General features: G+C 38.5%; 1 protein-coding gene across 1 annotated transcript in view; it reads left to right on the top strand.

Moving 5' to 3' along the window:
* The window catches only part of THEMIS (thymocyte selection associated), a gene marked incomplete at its 3' end in the record, with an annotated part of 173,876 nt that overhangs the window by 75,148 nt on the left and 85,544 nt on the right, over positions 1-13,184 (top strand). Inside the window, exon 4 of the mRNA XM_079716156.1 lies at positions 5,390-6,438. Coding sequence (XP_079572282.1) covers positions 5,390-6,438 — 1,049 coding nt within the window. The remainder of the gene's footprint in view (positions 1-5,389; positions 6,439-13,184) is intronic.

The following is a 13,184-nucleotide window of genomic DNA, read 5'->3' as shown; positions in this document are numbered from 1 at the left end:
CAAAGTGATATATTTTGGGATGGCATAATCTGCCACCCTTGACTTTTGAAGGATAATTTTGTCACATATAGAATTCTAGGTTGGTAATTTTTTCTCTTTCAACACTTTAAATATGCCATTTACTCTTTCTGCTTTCATGGTTTCTAAAGAGAAGTCCAATGTAATTATTATCCTCCTTCCTCCACAGGCAAGGTGGGTTTTTTCTTCTGGCTTCTTCATGTTTTCTCTCTTCTTTGATTTTCTGCAGTTTGAATATGATATGCCTAGGTGTTGACTTTTTGTATTTATCCTGCTTTTTTTCTCTAAACTTCATTAATTTTGGAAAATTCTCAGCCATTATTACTTCATTATTGCTTCTTTTCCTTTCTCTCCCTTTTTCCTTCTGGAATTCCTATGCGTGTACGTTACAACCTTTGTAATTGTTCCACAGGTCTCGGAAATTCTGTGTTGTTGTTTTTCATTCTTTTGCTTTTCAGTTTGGGAAGTTTCTATTGATCTATCTTCAAGCTCACTGATTCTTTCCTTAGCCATGTATAGCCTATTGATGAACATGTCAAAGTTATTCTTTAATTCTTTTCCTGGGTTTTAAATTTCTAGCATTTCCTTGTAGTTCTTTCCTAGAGTTTCCATCCCTCTGCTTACATTAGCTATCTTTTCTTGCATTTTCTTCCATTACAGCCTTTAATGTATTAATCATATTTTACGTTGCCAGTCTGATAATTCCAAAATCTCTTGCATATCTGAGTCTGGTTTTGATGCTTGCTTTGTCTCTTCAGGCTATGCTGTTTGCCTTTTAACATACCTTGTAATTTTTTGTTGAAAGCTAGGCATGATGTATAGGGTAAAAGAAACTGAGGTAAATAGGCCTTTTGTGTGAGGTTTTAGGCTAGGAGTTAGGCTGTGTTCACTGTTTACTGTACCTGTAGGTGTCAGAAGCTAAAATTTTACATAATGCCCTTGTTTATTGTTTTCCCTGTTGTCTTTCCCTAGAGACCCCTTCTTAAATAGGGTCATAAGTGCCATTCTTTCCATTGTAATCTCCTGTTATTATATAGAAGTCTTCTTGATATGGTTGGTGAGGTGTAGGGGAGGGGAAGCATTCTATAATCCTGTAATTAGGTCTTAGTCTTTTACTGACCCTGCTTCTCAGCTTTTCTCCCCACATCTCCTTAGTGAGACAGAATGTCTGTCGGGGGCTGGAGTTGGGGAATTCCTTTCCCCCACATCAGTTATTAGACTGGTAAAACCCAAGTTGGTTAGGCTGTGGTAAAATAGTTTTCCTTCACTCAGACCTTTTTTAAGGAGAAGTGAGTGATCTGAGTGTATTTCAAAATGGTTACTTTTCCCGGCACCCTGCCTAATGCATGAGGGGAATTTTCTCAGATCTTCACTCTGAGAACCTGGTGGGGCTCCTGGATGTAAACTCAGGAAACTGTGGGGGGATCCTGCTAAGCCTGGCCCTCCAGAACTTTTATCTCTCAAGCCTGTCCATGCTTAATCTCCAGCAGTTAGTCAGTTACTCTTAAAGTGTTCTTACCTTTGCTGGCTCCATCAGTGGTTTCTACCCCCTATAAGCTGTAACTTTCTGTATTCACCCATCTTTCTAGTTTTAGAGGTGACAGTTTTTCCTGTGACTTCAATTATCTGATGGATCTAAGAAGAGTTGTTGATTTTCACTGCATGTGCTATTTCCCTGTATTGAATATTCTTTTAAAGGGTATACATCATGATAATTTTATACCCTAAAATGTCTAGATTATTATTTTGTAGAAATTAAACAATAAAACTATTTATTGTATTGAATAAGTCATTGAGTAAGATAAACTACAACCTAAAGCAACAAGTTTTAAATGAAATATGCAATACCTTCTATGATGTATAGCTGGAGTTTTAGCAGTAGAAACTTTTCTCCCCCTAGTGAAATTTTACTTGGAACTCCACTTGCTTACTAGATCACAACTTTTACAGCTCAACCAAGAACATTGTTCTGGCAATTGTTTTTCATTCATTCAGTTCATTTATTGAGTAGCTACTATGTGTTAGGGACCATGCTAGACACTAGGATATGTTGGTGAACAAAACAATCAAAGACTCCTATCCCTGTGGAGCATAAGTTCCATTTTGGGGAAACAGACAATAAATAATGATGATAATAAATAAGCAAACTATATGTAATGATTGAAAGTAAAGGATGACATTGAAAATAGAGAAACAGAGAAGGGCAAAGGACAGAGATAGTTGCATTTTTAAATAGAGCACTGTCTTAGTTCATTTTGTGGCTATAACAAAATGCCATAGACTGGATGGCTTATAAACAACAGAAATTTATTTCTTACAGTTCTGGAGATTGGGAAGTCCAAGATCAAGGTGCTGGCAGATTTGGTGTCTGGTGAAGGTCTACTTCCTAGTTCATAGGTGGCTGTTTACTCGTTGTGTCCTCACATGTCCTCCTTGCCCTCACAGGGGCAAGGGAGCTCTCTGGGGTCTCTTTTACCAGGGCAGTAATCTCATTACCTAATTACCTCCCAAAGGTCCCACCTCCAAATACCATCACATTGAGGATTAGGTTTTAACAAATGAATTTGGGGGAGGGGAACAAAAATTCAGACTATGGGAAGCACATTTTGGAGAAGTCTCATGGAGAAGATGACATTTAAGCAGACATGAAGAAGAAGAGGTGTTGGCCATAAATATATCAGGCTGAAGGATATGGCAGGCAGAGGAAACAGCTTTTTGAAAACCTAATTAACAACAAGGAGGTCATGGAGGGAGCAGTAAATTAGAATGAGGCAACCCAGTGGCAGATGAGATCAACGTGGTGCCTAGGACCTCAGTAGGGGTTTTCACTTTTACTGAAGTGAAAAGGACTGCCACTGTGGGGCTATGAACAGGAGAAAGATATGATCAATTTAACATTTAAAAAGACTGTCTGGCTTCCCTAGAAAGATATGACTGTAAGAAGACTGTTTAGGAAGCCACTGCAATAAACCAGGCAAGAAATAATGTTGCTTAGGTCAGAGTAGTTCTAAGGTAATGGATGTAGAGTGTTAGGAAAAAAGAGAGAGAAGCTATGGATGTCTCAGATTTCTGCACCAAACAAAGAGGATGAGCAACAGATAGATTAGGTTTGGGTTGGGAAGATCAGAATTTCAGTTTAAGCATGTTAACTTTGAGACATCTATTAGCCAAGTGAAGATCTTAAATAGATATTTGGAGTGCAGGAGAATTATTTAGCTAGAGATACATGTTGGGGAATCATCAGCGTACAGATGGTACTTAAAAACATGAGACTGTGTAAGATCATGTGGGTGTGAGTGTGGACAGAGAAAGGAGGAGAACGAAGAAACATTAAAAGGTGTGTATGTGTGGGGGGGAGTGGGTGGTATGTAGAGGAGAAGAAACCAGAAAAAAAGTTGAGAAGAATTATAAGATAAAAAGGAAAAAAGTGAGGTAACTGTAGCAAAGAGTCTAATCTACTCTGTCAAATGCTGCTGATATATCAAGTAGGATGAGATAGGCTAGCACATCTTCAGTGAATTTGGTACAGAAGTACTGAAGATAGGTCAGGAATTGGGTACATAAAAATTTAACAGAAGTTAGATAGCCTGGCCCGGAGGCTTTCTCTGGCAATAAAGTTGTCCTAAGTTATTAAGACAATTCTTTCCCCACCGTACCCATTGTGCCCAAATACAGACTGGATCTAGCTTGCATTAGGGTCCCTATGGTCAATTTAAAGCCCTCAGAAAGTCCTTAATGGCATCTATTCTACCAGTGTCAAGTTGTTCCCTCAACTTGAGAAATGACCTGAGTCTATGAACCCATCTAGTCCTAGCTCTACAATTCTTAAACACAGTTCATTTTGATTCAAATAAGTGTGATTTTAAAGTTTCTAAAATGACCTTGGGGTTCAGGGAAACCTGTGGCAACAATCTCAAAGGTTTGGGTGTGCTAAACATTATAAAAGGAACTGGTAAAGGTTTTTTTTAGCGTTCCTCCCACCCCGTTCTTTTTTTAATGGAGAATCTTTATAATTTTTATTGAACTTCAGCCTATAGGCAATCATCTGGTTTTTTCTTTTCTCTATTTTATGTTCAAGAAAATAAAATAATGCAATTTCATACTGTGTTTTTAGGAACTCTTTTACACAGCATATGCAAGTAATATGACACAAATTATAGTTTTCAGAGGCTGCATAAACAGTAATATAAAGTATAATAATATAGGTAATATTTTATAAGAGAAACATTCTGTCTTCTAAATCTTCCAAATTATTAATTTTCAGAAGCATACAGGGAAGAAAGAATATTGATAGACGGGGGGTGGCTAGATGTACTGGGAAACAATGGTAGATTGTGAAAAGGCTATAAAACATTAAGTGTTAGGAAATTGTCAAGAAAATATAAACCATTATAAAATCCTGTTTATATTAACATATAACTTTATTTTTTAATGCAAGACCATTTATAAGGATACTATGTGGGACAGTATATGGAGAGCAGAGGATTTCAGGACAATATTTTAAGTGTCTCTGTAGTCTCAAAGAAAGACTTCTGAGACAGTGGGCTCTTGGAAAGAATACAGAGATTCATTAGTCCCCAGGGACACATTAGGCAAAGAATACATTGGTAAGCACTCTACCAGCAAATCTAGGGTTCCTGAGTGGCTCCTTTGACTGTAACCCATCCTATGCCACTCCTTTTCTAACTAGATGTTAATATAGCACCAGAAGAAAGAAATAGTTTTCACATTGGAAAAAGACTGCATTTTGGTATCCATTTCCATATATTAATCTTGAGTACTTTATATCCCAAGATTTTGCAATATGGTTAAATCCCACAGGATAGAATTTATATATAGAATGTGTCTTGGGCCCTATGCAGGAAGAGTCTTACTTGGAGTCCCCAAACTTTCTTCTAAGATAATTTTACGTACAATATCTGGACCTCAAAAGCATGACCTAAAATGATATAATAAATTTTCTGGAAAAACACATACATATACGTTTAAACACGTGCACATATATTCATGTATGTTATGTGTGATAAAACTACAAAGAAAAACAAGGGAATGGTTAACACCAAAATTAGGAGAATGATTACTCTTAGGTTGCAGTGAGGAGGATGTGATTTTGGTGAGGTTTGTAGGGCTCCGAGATACTGGTTAATTTCTATTTCTAAAACTAGGCAGATTTATGGGTATTGTTTTTATTTACCATCTATTTCATTTTTAAATTTAAAAAAGGAAAGTCATACATAAGAAATGTTATATCATGAGCATCTGAGATTTTTTTTTAATGAAATTTATGTATGGTACCCCTGGAGTGATTTTAATACTACTTCAGAGCAACATTTTGATACACAAAATGTCTTTTTGTTTTTTTGTTTTCCAGTTAGAAAGGACATAGTCCGTATCCTCCCCAGTTTAGATGTTGAAGTCAAAGACATTACAGACAGTTATGATTCCAACTGGTTTCTTCAGCTGTTATCTACACAAGATCTTTTTGAAATGACCAGTAAAGAGTTCCCCATAGTGGCTGAAGTCATAGAAGCGCCCCAAGGAAACCAGCTACCCAGAAACGTTTTACAACCTGGGAAAACCATTGTGATCCACAAAAAGTGCCAGGCATCGAGGATCTTAGCTTCAGAAATTAGAAGCAATTTTCCTAAAAGACACTTCTTGATCCCCCCTAGCTATAAAGGCAAATTCAAGCGGCGACCTCGGGAGTTCCCAACCCCCTATGACCTTGAGATAGCAAAGAGTGAAAAGGAGCCTCTCCACGTGGTGGCCACCAAAGCCTTTCATTCCCCCCATGACGAGCTGTCATCTGTATCTCCCGGGGACCAGTTTCTAGTGCATCACTCACAGGCGACGGAAGTCCTCTGTGAAGGGATCAAAAGAGTGGTGAACGTTCTGGCTTGTGAAAAAATCCTCAAAAAATCCTATGAGGCAGCACTACTCCCTTTGTACATGGAAGGAGGTTTTGTAGAGGTGATTCATGATAAGAAGCAGTACCAGATTTCTGAGCTCTGTGCACAGTTCCACTTGCCCTTCAATGTGAAGGTTTCTGTGAGAGATCTTTTCACTGAAGAAGACATTTTGGCTGCTACACCAGGACTACGGCTGGAGGAAGCTATCACAGACTCTTATCTACTCATAAGTGACTTTGCTAACCCCAAGGAGTGCTGGGAAATTCCTGCTGGCCGCGTGAATATGACTGTTCAGTTAGTTAATAATTTGTCTGGGGATCCAGGATCATTTCTAGTCAGGACTCTGGTTGAAGAGATCCCTGAAGAACAGTATTATATGATGCGGAGATATGAAAACTCTTTCTCGTACCCCCCACCTCGCCCTCCCAAACATCCCTCCTTGGAGGAAACAAAGTTAAGCCTGCTCAACTTAGCAGAAGAAAAGACAGTGGGTCTGCCCAAGTCTCCCAAGGTAAGGCTTTGCTTTTGCAGTTTTTCCTCTTGAGTGTTTTTCTGGGGGCAAGTTATTTCAAGTCTCTTCTGAGTCTGGTTTTTGCTTACTTTTCTTCCTTTCATGCCATATTTGAAATGAGCCTTTCTGGTGCACAGCAGATGATTGAACATCAACAGAGCCTAAGCTGTTACGGCGTTTTGTATTTTGATGCTTAACCAGTATATGTGACAAGAAGTTTAGGAATTAGAACTAGCAGGGATGACACATGATTACAAACTGCTGTTTCAATGTGTTTTGGTAATTAGGAATGGCTTATAAGGTGCCTCAGAAGCAAACCTCTTTTATTTTGGAAGTGCTGTTCAGTTTTTTCTAGGTGGAGTTGTTTTAATACTTCATCCAGGAAATGAGCACACAATCAACTCCCTTCTTCTGGGGGCGGGGGTACCAGTAGCATGCATCTATAACACATGTCTACATTTTGTTTTATGTGTGGAAAGATGTAAAAATATCTTGGCAGAACTGTGTGAGAACATGGGCATCTGCCCACATTCTGCTTGTCTGAGAATTGTCATCTTTAACAGTTCTATTGAAAAACAAAATCAATAAAATTGCAGGCAGTATGAGATCATTACAGAATCCACAACTCCATAACCACTCTAAAGATGGGAGGGGAGGGGTTTCAGCTTCATTTCTGCTTAAAGTTTTGGCCTCTTGAAAACTGCCTGCTGAGTGCCTGGAAAGCACTTGCCCTTACACCACGGAGCTTCAGTCGTTTATCTGGCAGGCTGTGGTTCTCTGGTGTGTGGAAATAGTGCATTCTGCCCTGGCAGATGTTGTGCTAGCAGCTTGGGGAAACAAAGCAATTAGTAAAACAAAGAGAGATGCTGTGTTTACTCTCTATACGCAGGAATGATAGCAGCCTCAGGCTTCAAGAATGTGGGTATGGAAACGCATTTAATTCTCCATTTCAAAGATTGAATTCTGATTGTGTGCTGGGGAAATCCAGGAAACATCTTCAAACTCATCCTCAGGAAAAGATAAAACCAGCAGAAATTTCCTTTCCAGAAAAATCAATTTTGAAGTAGTCATTTTGAAACTAAACAACTGTTTCCAAATAATGTTGATTAACAGGCTGCTATTAATGTGCAGAGTGCCTGGCTTCTCCTGTTTAATATATTTTTATTACTGAATTGAATGATGTGAGAGATGGAATGCTGTTGTCATTTTTAGTGGGAAGCAGAATAATGCCCCATCCGCCTACCCCCATCCTCTCACCCCCCACCCAAGGTGTCTATACCTAAGCCTCCAGAACTGTGAATATGCTACATTGGTTAGTAAAAGAGACTTTGCACATGTACTTAAAATTAAGGACCTTGAGATGAGATTATCCTGGATTATTCAGGTAGGTCCAAGTTAATCACAAGAGTCCTTAAAATATTTTTCTCACTTAAGGTCAGGGTCAGAGAAAGATGTGACTACAGAAGAATTTTAAAGAGATGCAGCATTGCTACCTTTGAAGATGGAGGAAAGGATCATTGAGCCAAGGAATGCAGATGGTCTCTAGTAGCTAGAAAGACAAGGAAGCTTTCTTCCCTAGAGCCTCCAGAAAGGAGCACAGCTCTTCTAACACCTTACTTTTAGTCAGTGAGACTCCTGTTGAATCTCTGACTTATAAAACTCCAGGATAATAAATTCGTATTGTTTAAGGCACCAAGTTTATGTTACAGCAACAATAGAAAGCTAACATAGGACATAAAATTGGGAGGGAGGAATAAATAAAAACTTTAGATAGAAAAGTCTGTATTTAAGCTAGGACTTGTTTTGCTGGCAAAGTGGCTCTTTTTCCCTTTTTCCTTTTAATGAAAGTAGTAGCTCAGGTACCCTTGGAGAACCTCAGGGTATACAGCTAGGCTTCAGGGACAACTGGAAACAGGATCTAGAACACAGCCAGAGTGAGTCTTCCTTTTCATCACACATTGGACATTACTTCTGACAGTTCCTGCATCTTGTAGTTTCATCACCAGAGAAGAACATAATCTCTTTGTTTAGTTCCAATTTTTAAAAAGGGAAGGACTTTGGATCACATGCCCATCTCTTGGTTCAATCAATTCATTGGCTGCCCCAGCTACAGCCAGGATTGGTGGGGAAGGGAATAAGGACTAGTTGTCTCCAATAATAGAAATATGTCTCAAATAACAGTATGTGAAGGTCTGGAGATATAAAAAAGTAGATGCCTATTACAATCAGAAAGGAAGAGATAAAAAATCCTAAACTTCTAAGAAACCATTTGTAGAAAACAATAAATTTAATAAATTTAAAATGCCCTTTGAAAGAATGTCAAATGAAAATGATCTACGCGTTTTATTAGAGAAACTCACAAAACAACGACGTTTCATCTAGTTTACTGCTTGGAAAAACCTTCAGTCCTCCTCCTATGTTTCTCCTTTACTCTCACACTACTGCCACACTCACAACACCTACGACACCAGATGCATGGAAATTTTCCCTCAGCAAGCGATTCTTTGACACCAGTTGGGTGTCCTGCAATTACTTAACTCAATTCAGACGCTATCTACCTGGAGATAACATCAGATCCCACAGGTTAAGAGCTCAGTCCCACAGGTTAAGAGCTCAGTGCCGCAAGACTGCTCCCCACTTCAGATGCCAATTGCAAGTAGTAGGTCCTCAGGTTACCGACAGCCTCTGTCTGACTTGGCTGCAAATCAGAGGTTCCCAGGACCCCCTCCTCAGGTTCCATTAATTTGCTAGAGTGGCTCACAGAACTCAGGGAAACACCTACTTACATTTACCAGTTAAAGGATATGATACAGAATACAGATGAATAGTCAGATAAAGAGACATGAAGGGTGAGGTCTGGAAGGGTCCGGAGAGCTCAGGAACTTCTGTCCCATAGAGTTAGGATACACCACCCCCCTGGTGTGTGGATGTGTCCACTAACCTGAAAGTTCTCTGAACTGTGTACTTCTGGGAATTTTATGGAAGTTTCCTCATGTAAGCATGATCAATTATTAACTCCTTTTCCAGTCCTTCTCCCCTCTCTGGAGAATGGGGATTGGGGCTGAAAATTCCAAGCTTCTAATTATGGCTTGGTGTTTCTGGTGACCAGCCCCAATCCAGGAGCCATCCGGGAGCTCACCCAGAATCGCCTCGTTAGAACAAAAGACACTCCTATCACCCAGGAAATTCCAGGAGATTTAGGAGCCCTGTGTCAGAAGCTGGGGTCAAAGACCAAATATTTAAAAAGAAGATGCTCCTAGTGCTCTTACCATTTAGGAAGTTACAAGGGCTTCAGGAGCTTGGTGCCAGGAACCAGGGCCAGAGACCAATACATATATTTCCTATTATCTCCAGCTACTAAAAGAAAACAAATGCAATATTTGACTAAATTCATACATGTAGGATTCCAGAAAAACTTAATAATTCCTAACTACTTGTTCATTTTTCAGGCCCCGTATGGATTCTTGTGTCTAGTGTTGCATCCCACTCCTAAAGAATATTGATTACCTGAACTTTGTTAAGATACTAAGAGTTGTTAAGATGTTAAAAAGTCCAGGAGCCATTTCCTTCTGTAAATGGTTTAGGGAACTGAGTGAGAGTCTAAACTTGAATGACTTGGTACTAGATGATATTAGTTATTTTATACATTTAAAGAGCTATTTTGTGGCAAAGGTTGCATTCTTATTTTCCATTACAACACTAGCTGAGAGTGAAAGGGAGGACAATCTTGGAGTAATATGTTGGAACTTATTTCTTATCCCTGAAAAGGGTTCAGCAGAAGCTAGGAAACCCTAGGTCAGTAATGGTGTCAGGAGATTCCTGCTTGGTTCAAAGTTTATCAATTCATTGAGAATCTATGATTCTTTGTTTATGATAAGTTTCATAATTTCTGGTGTGGTCGATAAAGAGCTATATTTTCTCTGAAATCAGTTTAAAATGTCAGAGGATGCTATAATTTACCTGTGTGCAGACCTACTGACCTCCTTATTTTCAACAATTTTTCTCACCATGAAGGTAGGACTCCACTTAGTAGATTGTGTTTGAAATTTAAACAGATGCTCTGTCAGTTTCTGCATAGTGTACTCGAAAAGTCTTGCAGCCAACCATTTCTTATGATCACAATGTCATCCTTTTATATATTTCTTTTATATTTCTTCTGATATCTACATTAAAGCTCTTCTATTTATGTATACGTTTGAAGTGGTTGGATAAGACTTTTTTTTTAGCACTTTGCAGGCAGGAAGCAGCCACTGAAAATCAGCCTCTAAGGTTTTGGATTGTATGTGGAATATTGCTTTAAATTCAGAGAACAATTTGTAACGGTTATTCAGGGTTTAACTATTCAAACTGACTTAACTTATTAAAATACCTTATTACATATGTAGAGAAGAATATCAGATACTTCATTATATAGTTTACTTTTGTCTTCCTGGTGTCATTAGCTTTTCTAGATCATTTCTTGCATTTCACAACAAGATAGTTGTACGGGCTGTCTAATTAAGAAACTAAATGTACTCAGTGTTAGCCAAATTCACTTGTAGTAGGTATCCATTGTCGGTTATGAACCCTACACATTCACCTAAGAAGTTTACAAATTAAGACTATCTGAGGACAGGTTATTGGAACTAGGATAAATAGAAAGAATTGTTTTCCAAGGTAAGATTGTCAACTGTTCTCTAATACATAAATAAGAAAAACAACTGTAGTAGAAATTTGAGAATTGTGGTTTGGATATAAGCAGGGGCAGATGAGATGGGGGATGGATTTCAACAGAATTGACTGCACACCTCCAGGCCCATGCAGTTTGACATTGAGGGATTTTATTCTTGTTTTTTAAATGTGCTCGTTAACTGTTTGGGAAAATAATGTATGAAGTCTAAAAAAAAGGGATGAGAATGTACCAAGTGACCCTTCAAATTTCCTCTTAGGCTTATAACAATGTAAAAATAGTACCTTTAAGATCTGTGCATTCTGATACTTGATCAGATGAAAACAGTATTATAAAGTGACTAAGTAAATGAGGCTGGGCCTAAAATTCTGTTCTAAATAGCAATGTTGTGGGGTAAACCCTCCTTCCCTGGTGGTTAGTTTCTATGTCAGAATTAGTTTCACATAGTTTGAAAGAGCATATTCTCTCTGGGGTTTTTGCCTGTCGTGGATATATATGGCTATGACTTCTGAGTGCCACACAGGAGAAATGTAACTTCTGCATTCTCATGAAAAAGTCTATAACCAGATAGAAAAACAAACCTTTGGTTGAAAGATGAGATATTCCACTCCTTCGGAGACTGCATCTGGGACCAGAAATCTTGCATTTCACTAACTCTGTCCATTTAATGCCCAAGTGTCCACTTTGCTGCCGGAATTTCTAGATTTTGTTGGAGAAGAACACGCATGGGAGACATTAAGGCAAAGAGCACGGGAGGCAGTTATGGGAAGGTACTGTGAATTGAGCAGAAAACAAACCTTGTACCAGAATTAGAGTGAGAGCTGAAAAAGGCAGAAGGAAAGCAATAGTTTCTGGGAAGTGCAGAGAGAGAACACTTCAGCAGCTGCTGCTGGGTGCTAAGACTCATTTCTGATCTGGTGTGACAGGGTGGCTGAAAAGTGGTAAAGATGCCCACACTCCTAGGCTAAATCTAGATCTTTAGAGACATCCACTCATTTGTTGTCTATAGCATATAGTCCCAAAGGGTGTGATTTGTTTTTGTTTTTGTTAACCTGATGTGGTGTAAAGACATTAAGCATGTTTGGATTTGTTACCAACTTTGCACTTCTGAAGATTGATGCCTGTCTATTCTTGGTGTGTCCTCTTGGTCTAACATAGAAGCTGAAAGTCTGTTTCCCTGTGAAGAGAGAAAATTAACATTTCAGCCATTTTCAAAGACCAAAGGCAAAGAATGTGAAACATAGACATACTTAAAAATTTGGAGGTTTAAATCCAAATAACAAGGAAAGTTAAGGGAATCCATGATGTTCCTTTAAAAAGACAAATTTTAACCGTGAGATACAATTTTAGCATAGTTTAGCAGATATTTAAGCTGTTCTTAAGGCAGATTACTACATCATGGTTTTTGAATTGCCTGTGGTTTGTGGTCTAGTAAATGGCATTAGCTTGTAAACAGCCAGCTATAGTAGGAAGAAGTGAAAAAGATGGGAGAAACAGTCAAAGGATGAATAAAGGAAGTGCTGAGTTGAAAATTAGCCAAACTCAAGTTCCAACTGAAACCTTGCAGGTAGAAATCTGTGCCCAATGGGAAACACAGAATATTTATAAGTTCTTTTTGTGCTTTTGGAAGTGGGAGGGTAATCAGAACTTTCAGACTTTTACTCTAGTTATGACATGTACTACCTTAATACTTCTAGCTGAATAGCCGAAGAATGGTTTAGATGAGTTTTAAATGAAAAATAATTGCTTAAAGTAAGACATTAGAAAATATTGCCTGATTTTAAGGGAATTACAAGCGTTAAGTGAACAAGCTATCAAACTTATAAAAAAATTATTTTCTCTAAAGAGCTTTTGTCCAGAGAACATTGTTTCCATTCTGGGGTGGTTGAAGTACACTCCTGCTTGGAAATACTTGAATGAATCAAGAATTTACCCGTCTTTGAGCTTTTTACCAACTGAGAATGCTCTCACTGGGGGAGTGAGGAAGGGCTGATGAAAAACATTAGTTAATATTGTTCCTTGCTTCTCTCTCCCATCTTTGGAGTCAAGAACTAAAATACCACCAAATGTGTGATTA

The sequence above is a fragment of the Hyperoodon ampullatus genome (genome assembly GCF_949752795.1).
Source record: "Hyperoodon ampullatus genome assembly, chromosome: 12".
Lineage (NCBI taxonomy): Eukaryota > Metazoa > Chordata > Mammalia > Artiodactyla > Ziphiidae > Hyperoodon > Hyperoodon ampullatus.
This window is presented reverse-complemented; position numbering and strand designations above follow the sequence as displayed.